Source organism: Typopeltis vanoorti, chromosome 5 (genome assembly GCF_054136105.1).
Source record: "Typopeltis vanoorti isolate ZY-2024b chromosome 5, IOZ_Tvanoo_1.0, whole genome shotgun sequence".
Classification (NCBI taxonomy): Eukaryota; Metazoa; Arthropoda; class Arachnida; order Uropygi; family Thelyphonidae; genus Typopeltis; species Typopeltis vanoorti.
Window position 1 is genome coordinate 85,625,559 of NC_143553.1, and position 18,171 is coordinate 85,643,729.

Below are 18,171 nucleotides of genomic sequence, written 5' to 3' on the forward strand. Positions count from 1 at the left end.
TCTTCAAACTCCACTGGTAGCCATTCAGGAATAGCTGGCCCAAGGCTATCCCTAATTACACATGGTATCCGTGAAGAGAGAGGTGGCTTAGAAGTGACGCCATCACTTGGTCTCTAATCCTAAAAGTATGTTTACTGTCTGAAAATAGTGTGGATTATACGGTCACTTTTCTTTAGTTTACGGGACGAAATTTCCGAGTTTCCTGGAGAAAAAATCCTTATTAATAGTAACCGATTAACTCGGAAACCGGTCGAAAAATGGACGACTAGAATTGAACTCCGAGGTTCTTTCGGCAGGCGATCTACCGCCATGGAGGGCACACGCCGCTTCCATTGTGCTACTCTCTAAGCACTTGCCACTAAAATCATTTAGATGCAATTCATGAGCAATACACAAATCCTTCTTTCAGCTATACACAGACCACAGGTTCTACATTATTCCTACTGCACATTCACGTGATGAAATGAAGGTGATATAAAAAGGTTTTGATATGAAACATTCATTTTGTTTGTTTGTTTTTTAAATTTTATTTTCTGTATAAAAATATTCTAGGATATTCACAATAATTTTCTTCAAATTAAGGGGATAAAAATCCCTTATTATTTTACAGCCAGTATGCGAAACTCAAAGATCGAAAACCATGATCTACGAGTTTCATGCCGAAGAACTATCGGCGAATACAAGCGTAAGTGACCACTTGGTAGTACAACACCAAGGCAACTCGAAGCAAAGGTGGAGCAAGCTCCCTCACTATCCTTGATATTTTCTCATAATGTGAAAACACAGCTCCTAGGAGATGTAATACTGCTTTACATTATGAGGAAAGGTCACTACCCAGAACGGTTTCAACCTTTTTTGAGGTTTCATCACTGAGTAGGTAGACCTGGATGATATCAATGTTATTCTTAACAGAAGTGGACGATGGACTGAGTCCCTGACTCTTTATCCTATCATCTGAATGAAGAAAACCTGTGTGGATAGGGATGTTATTGAGCTAAAAGCTTTAATCATGGCTGGGTAACGGCAATAGCCGAGCATCAGTTAAAACTTCATTGGCTACAGCATTGCCATTTGTTGTTACCCTGGAAGTCCTAAAAGGACTTTAGGTTGTGAAGAGTCTTAGCTCACAACCTGATATCAAAGTGTAAGTGAAAAGAACTTACATACCTTCACTATACAAATGCCAGAGTGGTGTGCCCATATATATTATATATTATATTATAATTTAGATGGAAAGCCAAATGGCTATATTTTCTGGCGAAGGTTAAAACTTCATTGGCTACAGCATTGCCATTTGTTATGTTACCCTGGAAGTCCTAAAAAGGACTTTAGGTTGTGAAGAGTCTTAGCTCACAACCTGATATCAAAGTATCAACTATCAACTATCAACTTTACTGACATATGGGGTGAAGCAAAGCTTTTCATATTCCTGGCTATCTTGAGAGAAACTGTGAGTGGAGAAAGTTTATGAGCCAATTGCTCGCCCTGAATGGACTAGGAGATTAGTCCGCAGTGTTAAAGTTTAGGATGGCTTTAGGTCTTTTATGTTTGAAATAATCCATTGCGTCATAATCTGCAGCCAGTTGGATCAGTTTGTTAGGGTGCACATGCTTTTGAGAAGAATTTGATTGCTATAGTCTGCATGAAAGTGTAAATATAGGGGATATCTGCGTCCCGATTCAGCTAGACAGTTCGGATGAACCATGGGGCGCCCAGGATCATTCTGAGATATTTATTCTGGATATGTTGTAATTTGAGAATATTAGAATTTGAAGTATGACTCCAGGCCAGTTGGATAGGTGCGTAGGTGAGTATTGGACGAACCATCAGTTTGTATATGAGAAGTTTGATTCTGGTGCTCAGCTTACCGTTTCTGTTAATTAACGGATAGTGCTGGGCTATGGATTTTGATGTGTTTGCACAAGATATGATATGGGAGCTGAAAGTCAGTTTTCTGTCCAGTATTACACCAAAATATTTGATCTCATTTTTTCACGGAATTTTAGTGTTGAAAAGGAGAATATCTTCTTTAGGAAGCAGTGATCTTCTGGAGAATAGGACGGCTACGCTCCTCTGCGGATTCACTTGGAGTCGCCATTTGGATAAATATTGTTCGATTTGCAGTAGGTTATCTTGCAGTTTCTTGATGGCTAGGTGAGACTTTAAAGATCTCTAATATCGCTGTATCATCCACCAATAGGGCTTTAATTGAAGATAATGGGTTGTGTGGTATATCATACAAGTATAAGAAGAATAGGATTGGTGCTAGTAAGGATCCTTGTGGAACTCCAGCCAAGATGCGTTTTTGTGTCGAGACTACCAGACACATCCTGACTTGCATGCGCCTATCGTAGAGGTATACCTTTATAAGAAGAATGATTCCGATTGGTACACCAGATGATATCAGTTTGTATAGCAAACCATAATGCCAAACCTTGTCAAATGCACTGGATATGTCAAGGAAAACAGACCCAGTGCATTGACGCAGGTTAAAACCCGTGATGATGTGTTCCACCAATCTGTGTATTTGCTGCGTGGTGCTATGCGACTGTCGGAAGCCAAACTGCTTCTCAGGCAGGATATTAATCGGAGTACTGAATCTTGAAGTCTGGTAAGAATTACCTTCTCGGCAATTTTGCCGAGATTTGAGATGAGGCTGATTGGTCTGTAATTTTGAGGCAATCTGGGATCTTTTCCAGGTTTATGGATCGGTGTTATGTCCGCCAGTTTCCAGTAGGAAGAGAAATGTTTGTAGTGAAGGATGGAGTTAATTATATTTGTAAGATGGACAACAGCTCTACATGGTAGAAACTTTATTACTTTGTTAGAGATCCCATCATGTCCAGGAGCCTTTTTGTTCTTGAACTTCTTAATAATAGCATATATTTCAGCAGGTGAGGAGGGTGCAATTTGAGTGGAATATGTAACAGCAGAATAGACTGAATATCTGACATTACGGTAGATCTTGTATATATATATATATATATATATATATATATATATATATATATATATATACTGTATATATATATATATATATATATATATATATATACTGTATATATATATATATATATATATATATGGTTAAAATCGAGGTGACCGTATACAGGTTTTCATTGTTTTTCAAGATGATTTGCTATTGCTTCAGCTTTATCAGCATCCGTGTGGATGAGACCTGAATCTGGTTGGAGGGGGGGGGGAAAGAGGTTTATTTCTGTTTTTAATCTTTCGGATGAGATTCCATATGCAGTGGCTATCAGTAGAGATGGAGGTTAGGTTTTCTTCCCAGAGTTGTGTTCTATGGGCTGTAAGGGCATCTCTCACTGCAGAGTTGAACCTGTTCAAGATCCGTTTGTCTTGAGGCACCCTGGTGTTGTGATATCATTTTCTTGCCATATAGTTTTTTCTAATCAGATTCATAATATCTTCTGGCAAGTGGTTGGACTTGTGGGTAGTTGCTGGGGTAGTAACTGCTGCACATGCTGCTTTAATCTGTTCTGTTAAATTTTTAACATCTTTCAATTTCCTCTTTTGATTTAATGATGGGAACAGGACCAATATATTTTGGAAGTACCTTGGAGAGCCTTTCCCATGGAATGAATGAGTGAGGGGGGGGGAATTTTTTTCAAGGTTTCCCAATTTCAATCGTATTGGGTTATGGTCTGATGACAGATTGTTAATCGTCATTAAATTGTATTGGAGTCTGGTGTGCTACAATGTGACTATATCCAACACATCAGTCCGACCATAAGTGTTGTGATGGGTGGGATCAGCGGGACCTATTACAAGAAGGTTGTTGAAACCAGCATAGTTTTCGTAGTATCTGTCCAGTTTTGTTGTTGGAATGGCTATTCCAAGTTGAATGCTTGGCATTTAAATCACCTGCCACAATGATAAGCTCTCTGGTATCGAATAAGGCGTTCAAATCCGAGAACAGTAATGATTTATATGGAGGATGATATGCTGCGAAGAATTTTAATTTGAGGACAGAACTCGTGAGAATCTCAATGCGGTGACCTCGCGGTTGGTGGTAGGAGGGATGTTTATGGAGTGATGAGAGATGAAATTTTTAATGAAAATTGCCGTGCCTCCTCTGTGGGATAGTCTATCAGCTCTGTACAGTTGGTATGCACAAATATTGGGATTGTCTGAAGGTCTTAGGTGCGTCTCATTTAGTAAAAGGACATCTGGCTGATGTCTTTGGACGAAATTTTTAAGTTCTAAAATCTTACTCCTCAGGCCGTTTGCATTCCACGCAATGATCGCTAGAGATTCTGCTTTTAATTTGTTATTATTCATTAGTGAGCGCTGAAATAATGGCTTGTGTGTCCTTTAGAAATCTGTTAGTAGAACTTTTTGAAGGGTTGTATCTGCTAAAATCCAACAGTATATTTGCGAGAGAAGAGGTAATGATAGCTGTCAGATTTGTTTGTAGTTTTCTCTGTTCACGGGATGACTGTTTAGGACGAGTTACATTCGCATATGTCCTAGATTGTTGTTGCGGAGTTACTCTTTTTGGGAACTTCCGGCTTCGTCTGAAGGGCGTCTGACCTTTTATATTGAACTCTTCAGGAAACTGTTAAGTAGTCTCTGATGTAGGTGTGCTGAGTAAGGAAGAAAATGTTTCTGCTTCTGATTTTCTATTTCTTGGATTGTTAGCGCAACCTTTTTAATTGGCAGTGTGAGGACCACCACAATTAGCATATTTAGTCGGGGTTGATTTTGGTTTAGTGCATGTATTTTTTGGGTGGGTGACGCCACAATTTAGACATCTGAATTCAGCTCTGCAAATCTTCTGGGCATGGCCAAATTTTTGACATCTGTGGCACTGCTCTGTTGAAGCTTTTTTTCATAGTGGTTCTATGGTAATTGTTAGTCCACAGATGGATGTCAGATCATATATGTGCTTATAAGCTTGACTGATCTCAATTAGAACCAGTGGCACTGGAGTCTAGTCTTTTATTTTATAGCCAATATGCGAAACTCTAAGATCGAAAACTACGATCTACGAGTTTCATGCCGAAGAACTATCGGCGAATCCAAGCGTAAGTGACCACTTGGTAGTACAGCACCAAGTCAACTCAAAGCAAAGGTGGGGAAAGCTCCCTCACTATCCTTTATATTTTTTCATTATTATTATTATTATTATTATTATTATTATTATGATTATTATTATTATTTTGACACCTGCAGGGAGTCAAAAGACTCATCGATGGAGAGTGTGCCGACAGCATCGAACGATTGAACCCTTCCAACTCCTAACCGCGCTCAAATTTTAACTGAGCCATTAGTAGCAGAGGCTCAACAATCGACGAACGTGAAAACACAGCTCCTAGGAGATTATTTACTTATTATTTTACTGGCTGTAAAATAATAAGGGATTTTTATCCCCTTAATTTAATTAACTTCGCCAGAAAATATAGCCGTTTGGCTTTCCATCTTAATAATTTTCTTCATTAAAGGAGAAAAGTACAGGTGGAGGTAAGAGCGTCAGCGTTCGAAATATGGCGGATGATAGGTATTGACATGAGCTATTGCTAAACGCTAGTAGATCATATATTTTTTATGTTTGAAATATTTTTCTCTTTATGGAATTTTCGTCTCTGTTAAGCCTCATTTGTTTAGTTGGCTTATCTGTTATTTCATTGCTGTCATATATTCATACTACTCTTTCGACACTTAAAAACACAGGTTTTCATCTTTTCAATACCATGCTAAAATTAACTTTGCAGTTGTCACTCCCGACCAAAACGAAATAAATAAATAAAGACAAATATTAACATGTGAATCGTTTATCTTTATAAATATTTTTCTTTCTTAGTGTCCTATCCTATTTTTTTTTAAATATAAAACCTACATACAAAATATTGCAAAATCCATAGCGCCTCGTGTGAACATGAAGTTATGAAGAATGGAAAAAAAAAAAAAATCTGTTGACATGTGAAAGTCAAAAAAAGTAAAGACATAATGTGACAGCATTTTGAGAGGCGCAGAGGGAATTAAAGGGGAAGAAGAAAAATTGCTTCAGTAGGTTGCAAACCGGATAGTAAATGACCCCTATCACCTGCTTACAGAGTATTTAAAAAAAAAAAATAAATAAATAAAAGAAAAGTGAAGGAATGATACTGGCTAGCTCAGCAGAATATTGTGGAAATACTGAAGAAATATAGAATTCACATGCGATAGAAACCAAATTTATAAGAAAGTAATTGTAATGAATCTGTGTGTGTGTGTGTGTATGAGAGAGAGAGAGTAGGAGGGCAGTTGTCAGTTAAACTGATTGACCTTTTCTGGATAGCATCAAGCATTCTCAGAGAAGTTTTTGGTGCATTGCCTGAAATGTGTGAGCAGTATTCCAGGTTTGAGATTTGTACATTGTCAGCACTTGAGAAGTAGAGCAAGAGTTCACATAGTTTTGGAGTCTGAAACTGTTACTGTGTTAGTTCCAGGAAAGGTTAGATACTAAAGCACCCCCATGAAGTGAAATCTGATTGTTTAGAAATCTGAGTATTTATTGTTTGTAACCAATAAGGAAAATTTAAGTGAGATTTTCTCGTGAGAAATGACAGGCTCATTGTTTTGGTAGCATTGAAATTCAGAAGGTTATCCTTGCCTCCTTGGCAAATAACATGGAGGTTAGCATTTAAAGCATTGGTTGTAAAAAGTTTTACTGTTTTGTTACAAAGTATATTATATTTCACAAGAAATTATCTTGTTTTAAACTTTCCCCAGTGCACAAATATTTGCTTATGCTTAGGTAAAAGGACAATTGGATGCACATTGTGTACAATAGTGTGTACCTCCCATGATGAGTCTCTGACTCCATGGAGGTCAGATGTTAATAATAATATACAAGTAGACCCAATTGTGCTTAAAACCGATTCAAAGTGTTTACATTCACAACACACTCAGGCAATGCATTCTGCTCACTATCCACTCTCCATGCAAATAACTTTCTCCTCACTCCTCTGCTCACACCCTCCTTATACAGTTTCCAGCAGTGGCTTCTTGTTCTAGGCCCCCCCCTCTCCCATTCTATGAAAAATCTCTTCCATGTCAACCTGATTATATTTCTCATAAAATAACGTGCCCATAGAACTTCCACCCACAAAACATTGAGTTCCCTGAACACTGATTTATCCACCCTGTTTAACGTGTTCAGTCGTCAGCAAACACTCTGCAAGAGATTCGAAAAATCAACAAATCACCTATGCCGTTCGTTAGGTTATTCGTGTATATTCAATGAGGAATCATACATTATCCACTTAAGAGTACAGTGAACTCAGACATCATACTTTGTCTACTTAGGAAAGTTGAACTCAATGAAGATGTCATACTCTGTCCACCTAAAATGACCAGCAGATACATCAACATACGACGAATTATTAGGAATCTCAAAATGCTTCCATGTCAACCTGATAACTTATGACTAGCTTATATGTCTCAATCACCCTCCCTCCCTTCGTCTTTCTTTTATTTATGAAGCTCTGCAATTTACATTCTCTAGATCTGTCCTTGTACTCCACATTCTAAAGGCCACTGACCACTTTTGTGAATCTTCTCTGGACCCTTTCCAACATATCCTTGTCACCATGAAAACCCGACAACCAAATCTGTGCAAATAATCCATATGCCTGATCAAGGCCTTATACAATGGCATCATAATCTCTCTATTTCTGCATGTCACTGTCCTCTGCATCATATCCATTATCTGATGTGACGTCTTCACAACTTTTGCAATGTGGTCCCTGAACTTCAGGTCCCTGTCCACCATCACTCCTAGATCTCTCATCTCCTCTACTTAGTTTCCCACCAAGTATATACTTTGCATCTATCGTTGCTTACCAAATCTCGAAATCTTACACTTTGCAACATTGAACTGATAGTTCCACTTATCTGCCCATTTATGCAATCTATTCAAGTCCTATTGTAAGGCTATAGCATCCACTTGACTCTGCATTGCTCTCCCCAGTTTTGCATCATCTGCGTATCACTAGTTAAACCCATCTCAATATCATTAACATACCAATTGAACAATAATGGCCCCAAAACGGACCTCTGCGGCACACCTCTAGTGACCTTTCTCTTTCAGGATACTGCACTCTCATATACAACTTTCTGATACCTATCTGACAGCCAGTCACTGATCCAGATCAGAAGTCTGTTATTCATTCCCATCTGCTTCAATTTATTTAAGAGCTTGTTATGTGGCAGTCTATCAAAAGCTTTTGCAAAATCCAAGTACACCACTGTATATGCATCTTCCCTGTCCAAGGTATTTGTCACCTTGTTATAGTACATGAGTTAGTGAAATATGATCTCCCCTTAACAAACCCATGTTGATTACCGCAGAGAATACTGCTACTGTCAATCCATTTCTGTATCCTACCTCTCGCCAATCTCTCCAGTACCTTCACAACTCCAGATATACAGACTAGCGTATAATTTTAAGCTACAGCCTATCACCACCTTTATGCAGTGGAACAATTTTACCCTTCTTCCCCTCCCTTGGAATCTCATCAGTGGGAATTAGATGCAGGAAGATACCATTGTTAAATCATAGCAGAAGTGTGTGTTTTTTTCCTTTTTTTTTTTTTTTTTTGTTGTTAATATACAAGTAGTAAAATGGTGCATCACCATATTATTGAATAGATCAGAGCTAGTTATAGAAAGTTTTTCTGGTGAGTTAGTGTGAAGATGCTTCATGTACAAACTTTGCTTATGCTCTGGTAAGAATATAATTTTTTGTCAAGTATAATATATTTTGTAACTCAGAGTACAACTATTTACAACACTGCCTGATCCAGAGTATTTAATTGTGGTGAAATGCCATTTTACTAATTTTATGTAGAAAATATGTGACTTAATTGATTTAACCTTGGCATCTTCCTGGGTCTAGCCAGGACCAGATTTACAAGTAAGCTAGACAAGCTACAGCTTAATGTCTTGCATTACAAGTATCTTCACCTCAGTATGGATAATCTAAAATTTGCCCTGTAGATGGATACCACTTAAAAGTTATAGCTTAGGGACTAGAGCAACCTTAAACTGGCCCTGGGTCTTGCATGTTCTGATGAGGAAAGGATAATCTCAACAATGAATTTCCCGATGATTGGATAAGTTGACGAGGGAGTGCTTTTGAATATGCTCCAAGACTTCCTGATCTTACTGCTTTGGATTTTTTTGCATGGGGGAATACTTGAAAAATTATGTTTACAGTCGCAAACATTGGAGGAAATGTGTATGGCAATACAATTGGAAACAGAAAAATTTATGCATACCACATGACTTTCATGATACCTCAGTCCTAGCAGGTATGACATGGCACATCAGTGATGATCTGCTTGGTTGTTGTTTTTTGTAGATTTACTATCTACTTTATTTTATGTAGATTTACTTTATTTTATAATTTCTATGCCATACATTGTTATCTGCTAACTGAAAATTTCATCTCAACCTTAAAGCATTAACTATTCATTACTGTAGTTCATTACTATGGCGCCCAACCCCCTGAGTTTCGGACTGGTAGGCCGGTTCTCCATGAATTCTGATAACTCGAATTTTGAAGACTCGACACTCAGGATAGCCTAAGTTTCAAAAAACGTGACATAAAAAAGCTTACCATTTTATATATATAGGGTGGGTAGATATATATATATATATATATATATATATATATATATATATATATATATATATATATATATATATATATATATATATATATATATATATATATATATATATGATACAGGGTGTTCGGGATAAATTTGACAGTTTCGTAAGGAAAAAGAAAATCTTCTTTGTATCTATTAAATTTAATGAATTGACAAAAAAACATTACAGGCAGAGTTAATTACAATACTATCAACAAGATTTACTCAAAATAACCACCATTAGCATCGATCACAGCTTCAATTCTGCTTCGGAACCTCGAACAAGCTGATGCTACAATCTCCCTGGGAAGGGCCGCAAAAACTGTTTTAATTTTATCCATTAACTGGGCTTTTGTATTACTGGAAGTGCGATTGGTGTCTTTTTCAACTGCGCCCCATACAAAATAATCCATGGGGTTAAGGTCTGGGGAGTTTGGAGGCCAAACATTTGGACTGGTGAAGTCGTAGAAAGTTTCAGACAACCATTTTTGACTTTTCCCAGAGGTGTGGCAAGGGGCCGAATCCTGCTGCCATACATACGGCCTACCATTGGCTACCCTTGTTATCCAGGGCTTGACTACAGTTAGCAACTCCACGAACAAAGCCCGAATTCCAATGCCAGGGTTCTTCAACACCTGTTCCTGCAGATTTGCGAGGAATTCTGCTGTACGAACGCAATCAGATCGTCTGCTAGGGATCTTTCTTCTTGCTACATCCTCGTAGTCACCATTGCAAGTCTCTAGTTCATGCCTGATTGTTTTTACTGTATTCAGGGAGCATTGGGCAGCAGTCGTAATATCCTTATTTTGATGGCGGGCACGAATCATCATGATACAAGTTATTCTCTTCCATGATTCAGGTGGGTTCCAGCTATCCATCCTTTCTGACATCTTGTATATGAATGAAGAAGGGTCCAAACTTTTAAATGAAGAGAAGTGTGTGTTAATACATGTAACTTACGGAAAAATATAATTAATTATAAATATGTCAAATTTATCCCGAACACCCTGTATATAAAACTAGTAGACAAAATATATATATATATATATATATATATTTTGTCTACTAGTTTTTATCTTTACACTTGAAGAAATCCTGTGCAATTAGAATGAAATGTTGTGTTGTTAGTTCAAACATATGTTATCTTATTCTGATGTACTGCCTTATAAACTTGTAATTACATACTCATGAACTGACAAAGTCTATGTGTTTACTTACACACACACACACACATGGTTTATTAAATATATGCTGGTCTTATTGTCTGAATGGATTGCGTATGTCTAACTGGTAGGCTGTGGTTTGCATCCCCCTGTGGTATGGTTATTTGTGAATGTCTTTGGATGTATACGAATATCGCTGTCCTGTGTGAAGTCACTATCTTGTTTATTGAACTCCTGAAATATTTGAAAAACTTCCATGTTAGATCATTAATGTATGGTTTTATGGATTATCTAATTCTTAGCCAATCCATAGTTTAGCAATGTATTGTAAACTTACAACCCATCATGCATTAGAGTCACATAAAAACTATGACTAGCACAAATCTGCTATGTATATATCTGTTTGCATGCACACACATTTACAGCCCATTCAGAACAATTGATTGTAATTGTAAAGTGTTGTAATTGCAATAATTGTAAATATAAGTTTTATGTAAACAAAAAGTTATAAATCTGTTGTGGATTTTTGAATATACCTATCATATATTTAAAAATATTATTATTATTATTACGTGATACCTCCAAGGAGTCCAAAGACTCATGAAGGAAAGGCACTTACTCTACAACTCCACTGTCAACACAACTTTATCCACCAAATACAGTGAACCACCACCACTACCATTATCTACACCAATGCCATCTACTGCCCACCACCATTAGTTTATGTATTAGATGCTTCATTTTCTCTGCTGTGACCACCTCTCTATTAAGCAAGATGGTAATCTTCCATAGATGACAAAAGTAATATAAGTAAACTTAAGTAAATTGAAGTCGTAGAGCAATGTTACTTCTATGTTGGAAATACCGTAATAAAAATATTGCCAAACGTTTTGGAGATGGCATGAGAATAACATATTGTGTGTGAATAAGAGTTTGATTTTGTTTCCTGATTGTGGTGATATTTACTGAAATAAAAAATATTGATATTTTATATTGCAGATAATTATTTTAGTTCATTGCATAGAACTTGTTAGTTCCTGTTCGTATAACATATATTATTTAAAGATAATAGTGGAGATTTTTAAAAATTTTTATAATCAATATTTTTAATAAAAGTATTTCATGCTAATGAACAATATTCTTTTTTTTTTAGTTCTGACTGGCCAGGTCGGTGGAATCATGTACAAAAAATACTTGAAAGAACAGGTCCATTTGCTCATCCTGATTTTGAACATGGTCCACATGTATGTGTAGAAAGAAAATTTTTGAAGTAGCTTATTTAACTCTCATTAGGTATATTACATATAAGGTAACCTGTTTAACCCTAGAATTGTAATTTGTTGTATGCAGAGTATAAACAATAATTGCTTGTCAGGATTACTGCTGAAAATTTATTATTATTATTATTATTCAGGCCTCCATGGAGTCAAAAGACTCATCGTGGGAGGTCGTTTATAGGAAACACAAACTTTATCATACCACATCTTGAACCCATTGACCATTCCTGCTCTAACCACTCTCTCAGGCAATGTATTCCGTGGTTCAACCACCCTCCATGCAAAGAAACCACTCCTCACTCTCTTGCTCACAGCCTCCTTTTGTAACTTCCAGGGATGGCCCCTTGTCATCACTCCTTCCTGTTTTTCGACCAAGTGAAAGAACTCCCCAATGTCTACCCTGTAACTGCTTCTCAACAGTTTAAAAGTCTCGATCATATCACCTCTCCTTCTTCTATCCACTAAACTCTGCAGTCCACATTCCCTTAGTTGATCCTCATAACTGACATTGTACAGTCCTGAAACCATCTTTGTTATCTGCCTCTGTACCCTTTCCACAGTTAATTTATCCCCTTCAAATCCTGGGGACCAATCCTGAGAACAACAGTCTAAGTGTGGTCTGATCAGGGTCTTATACAACGGAATGATAACTCTTTTATCTCTGCAGGTCAGCATCCTTCTCAGTATTGCAGCAGTCCTACTGGTTACCTTCACCACCTTTGGGACATGCTCTCTGAATTTCAGTTTTCTATCAATAATCACCCCAGATCTCTTGTCTCCCCTACTTCCTCCAGTATAGCTATTGAGTATGCAGTGTCCCATCGATGTGTCCCAAACCTCAAGACCTTATATTTTGCTGCATTAAACTGAAACCCCATTCATTTGCCCACCTGTCTAGTTTATTCAAATCCTCTTGCAGGGCTGCCACATCTGCACTATTACTGATAACCCTTCCCAGCTTCATATCATCTGCAAACAATTGCATATCCCCTTGCAATCCATTGACAATGTCATTGATTATAAAGGTTGAACAATACAGGTCCCACTACTGAACCCTGTGGAACACCACTTGTAATCTTCTGCCTCTTTGATATTGCCCCACCATACCCAACTCTCTGGTACCTATCAGACAGTCAATCCTGAATCCAGTTGACTAACCCGACATCTAAACCCATGTGCTGCAACTTAAATATCAGCTTATTATGTAGCACCCTGTCAAACGCCTTTGCAAAATCTAAAAAAAGGCAGTATATGCCTTTCCCTCATCAATTGCTCTTATCACTTTATTATAAAAGGCAATCATATTACTAAAGGAAAAGTGCCCTTTAACAAATCCATGTTGATTCTCACAAATAACATTACCCTCATCTGATCAATGCTGTGTATAGTCCCTCACTAATTTCTCCAAGACCTTAACAACTATTGATGACACACAAACTGGCCTATAATTAGATATTTTCAGTCTGCTACCACCCTTGTGCAGCAGCACTATCTTACCTTCCTTTCATTATATTATGCTTTTTTTTTTGTTTTTTTCCCTGAAAATTCTTTGAAAAACGTTTTTTGGAATTTTGACACACATTCATCCTATGTTGTGCTCACATACCAACATCACATTCTCTGTAAGACTTGGGTTGTGTCATTTTAGTTCAGCCATCTGGAAGGAATAATAATGCATTTATGAATGAACCTGCAGTGATGATTATTTATTATTATTATTATTATTACGGGCGACTCCAGGGAGTCCTTAGATTCATCGAGGGAGGCCCTGAACGTCATGTCCACACAACTATATGACATTCTCACAGTATCTGTCATACCGTGCCTTGAACTCGCTCACCATCATAGCACCCACAACAGATTCTGGCAGCTTATTCCACTCATTTACCACTCTAAAAGTAAAGAATCCAGCTCTAACACCCTTGCTAACCACACTCTCCCAGCTTCCATAGGTGTCTCCTAGTTCTCCCACCACTAGTCCTGATCTCAAAAATATCCTCTGAATTAATCCTATAGAAACCCTTTAGCAATTTGTATGTGTCAATCATATCTATCCTTTTCCACCTATCAACTAATTTCTGCAACCCACAAATCTTCAACCTGTTCTCATAAGGTTCATTCCATAGACTTGCTATCATCTTGGTCACTCGCCTCTGGATTCTCTCCACCTCCTCCCCATCAAGAAGAAACCTAGGTGACCAAATCTGGGCACAGTAGTCAAGATGAGGTCTTATCAAGGCTCGGTACAGAGGTACAATAACTTGCTTGTCTCTGCTCGTCAAAGAATTTTTCAACAACCAAGTGAGTCGATGAGCTGATTTAGCTACTTTTGCAATGTGCCCCCCTCCCCCCCTAAACTTCATCTCCCTATCCACAAACACTCCCAAGTCCCTGGCCTCATCAATCTCCTGGAGTACAGTTCCACCCATGTGGTATACTGCTGCTAATCTTTTCACTCCAAAATGCATAACCTTACATTTTGTCACATTAAATTGACATCAATCTCCTTAGCCTAGAACTCCAATCTATCCAAGTCCTGCAAGATTTTGACATCATCTGCATTCACTATTGCCCTACCCAACTTTGCATCATCAGCGAACAAATGAACTGTTCCTCTTAGATCCTTCCCTATACCGTTAATGAACAAATTAAACAGCAGTGGTCCAAGAACAGAACCCCTACGGCACACCACTAGTCACAGGCCATCTTTTGGACTCTACTCCTGAATAAACTACTCTCTGATATCTCTCCATCAACCACCCACCTATCCATCTCACCAACCCTATATCCATTCCCATATGTTGTAGTTTATGGATTAGAATTCCATGTGGTATCCTGTCAAATGCCTTAGCCATGTCCAGCAGTATCACTATAAACCCATTACCCTTATCCAGTTCAGCCGTCACTGTGTTATAAAACTTGAGCAAGTTACTCAGGCATGATCTACCATTCTCAAAGCCATGCTGTCCCCGTACAGTATCTAATTTTTATGAATCCATTCCTGTAGTTTTCCCTTGACTGCTTTCTCCAAGACCTTGACAACGACTCCTGATATGATGATTGGTCGGCAATTTGCAACAGTAGTCTTGGATCCTCCTTTATGCAGTGGAACTCTTTCCATACCTTCGGGACTAAACCAGACCCGAGGCTCAGATTAAACAACATGGTCAAGTGCACTGATAATTCTTTAGCCGCTTCACGTAAGACTCATGCCGGTATACCATCCAATCCCACAGATGTATTCACATTAAGGTTCTGTAATAGACTATTCACCTCCACTTCATTCATCACAATTCCCATATAAACTAATGGTTCCTTCATTTTTTCAATGTCACAACCTGGATGATATACTCTTGCAAAGTGCTCACTCAGTAATTCCACTATATCGACTGATTCAGTGACCTCCTTACAATCGTCATTCCTTAAAATCATTTTGCTGTGTACACTTTTTTTTTTGCTTGCAGCATATTGAAAGAACTGTTGGGATTCTCTTTAGCTTGCATAGCTAGTTTCCTTTCATAATCCTCTTTTGCTTTTTTTTACCACACTTGTTACCCTTCTGGCCTGCACTTTATGCTGTTTGTGTGCCTGAAGGTCACCTCTTTCTTTAAATTCCCTCCACAGTTGTTTCATTTTTTGCGGCTCAAGCCTAATGGTGTTATTCATCCATTTAATCCCTACTTGTTTTACTATTCGGACCCTAGGTATACTATCAGCCATAACCTCCTGTAAACGCTCCTTGACTGCTTCCCATGCTGTGGGAAGCAGTCAAGGAGCCCTTGCAGTTGTACATGCTATGGCAATGATACAAGCAATCTACTAAGTTTGTCATACTTGCCAGCACGGTAATTCCACATATACCCTGTCTTAATCGAAAATTCCACACCTTTAGCCACCTCCCAGGTCAAGACCTTATGATCACTCTCACCAATAGGTGGCAACATGGTCATATTCATTACAGTCAAATTCTCAGATGCTATTACCAGGTCAAGCACTCACAACCCTAGTATTTTCAATTACATGCTGTCTCAGATAGTTATCCCTTAATAATTGAATAAAATCCATTTCCATCCTCACATGTGTTCTCTCCTCCTTCCAATCAATGTTACCATAGTTGAAATCCCCCATAATAATTACCCTCCTTCCACTCATTTCATCAATTTGTTTATGCATACTATCTCCACCATCTATTCCATCACCTGGTCTATAGCAACACCCAACTGTATATTATGTTCTGCCAGTCTCAATCACACACCAAATACTCTCAAATGAGCTCTTTTCACTATCCTGCGAAACAACTTCAATTCTCCTTGGCTGCAGTTCATCAGCTATCATCAATAACATTCCTCCTCCCATTTTATTTTCTCTGTCCCTCCTAAACACACTATAACCTACACATTCTATCCCACTAACTATATCATCTTCTGTCAGCCATGTTTCACTAATGCCAATAACCTGTGGCCAGGAAGAGCCAATCAAGGCCAAAAATTCTTCCTTCTTGTTCCTAATACTCCTGACATTAGTATACATGAAATGCAGAGGTCCCTTTGTCCCACCCCTATCTTGATGCGTTATCTAACTATTCCCCGATTTCTTGTCCTTAGTACTGGCTTGGGTACATTATATACATTCTTACACTTAACTGTCTCACTGATGTCTGCATATCCACTTCCTTCCCCCCCCCTTGGTAGTTCTAGTTTCCCTGGTTCTGCACATCCATATTCACTTCATTCAGCAACACTTTTTCCAGTCTCCGCACACCAAATCCATTCAAATGCAGGCCTTCCATCATGTATAAATCCTTACGCCCATCAAACTCATTCCACACGTTCACGAATTCCACACCACACCGTTTGCATAACCTGTGCATAAAGTCATTTGCGATTATGGCCCTCCTTCTAAACTCCTCTCTGTCATACCGCGACAACAGACTCACCATCCTAACTCTGTCACTCTTTTCTTTCGCTACCTTTAGCAATACTTTCAAATCCTCTCTCATAAAATATTTATCTCCTTTCAATTCATTTGTATCTGCCACAACTATCAGTTCTTTCACCCTCTATTTTTGCACTCTAATACTCTCACTTACATCCTTAAACTTTGCACCTGGTAAGTACGATTTATTTATTTATTTATTTTTTTTTGTTTATTTTTATGTGACTTCTACTCACTAAAAGTTGTAAACTTATAGTTTATTAGTACCATGGGGGCAGGCTAAGGACTTTTTTTCCTATTTTTTAAATTAATTATGTGTGTGTGTAGATTGGATTTGAGGCAGTGTTATGTTAGATGGAGATTGAGAGGAAGAACTATTTAATTGAATGTTGCTATAGACGAGGGAAATGTGGAGGGAGGTGATGAAGAAATGTATAAGTAACTAGGGTATGATAGACTTGCAAATATACTGCCCATGCAGTGGGATTTTTCCATTATTTTGGAGAAATCCGGCTAGAGTACTGAGGTGATGGCGATTGGTAGTTTGATGGTAGACTTCCATCATCTCCCTTTTTTTGGAGTAGGCTGGATGTGTGATTGCTTTCCACACACACTAGGATAAGTACAGCTGTGTTTAAGATTGTAGAGACTATACTGGGACAGGTGTGAATTCTGGAGAGAGAGATTCTTGAGAACAATGGGAGAGATGCTATCAGGACCAGTTTCTGATGTCTTTTTTTTTTTTTCTGAAAAACTACAGGAGGCATACTGTACTTGGATTTTGGTATGATACGAGATGATTTGCCTTGGTCATCTGTGTAGGAGTTCAAGGAAAATAGTGATGCTAGGAAGTTGTTTTGAACTTTATCTTTGGGTGCCATCAGGGAGAAAGAGAGTGGCGGAAGTACAGGTGAGCAGAAGTTATATCTAATGGCCTTAGCTATAGACCAGAAAGCATTACTTCCACGAGGCAAGGTTTTTGCTATTGGTCTTTATTAATTCAGATATAGATCTGATGGCTGTTTTGCATTTGTTGCTTGCTTCGGTAACGGCTGAGTATAATGCTGGGGTTCTTCTTGATGCGAGCGACCTACATTGAGCTGAATTTTTTTCTTTAACTGCTTTGATACAATTTTT

The 18,171-nt window shown here is 38.1% G+C and overlaps 1 protein-coding gene across 2 annotated transcripts in view; it reads left to right on the forward strand.

Moving 5' to 3' along the window:
* The first annotated feature begins 5,487 nt into the window (after window positions 1–5,487).
* Uba3 (Ubiquitin-like activating enzyme 3) overlaps window positions 5,488–18,171 on the forward strand; it is a 194,031-nt gene continuing 181,347 nt past the window's right edge. Inside the window, exons 1-2 of one of the 2 annotated variants that reach the window (XM_090392570.1) lie at window positions 5,488–5,521; window positions 11,976–12,066. In XM_090392570.1, the coding sequence (XP_090248696.1) occupies window positions 5,508–5,521; window positions 11,976–12,066 (105 nt within the window). In that variant the 5' untranslated portion in view covers window positions 5,488–5,507. Of the gene's footprint in view, window positions 5,522–11,975; window positions 12,116–18,171 lie in introns of those variants that run through there. The other variant, XM_090392573.1, reaches the window with a different exon arrangement.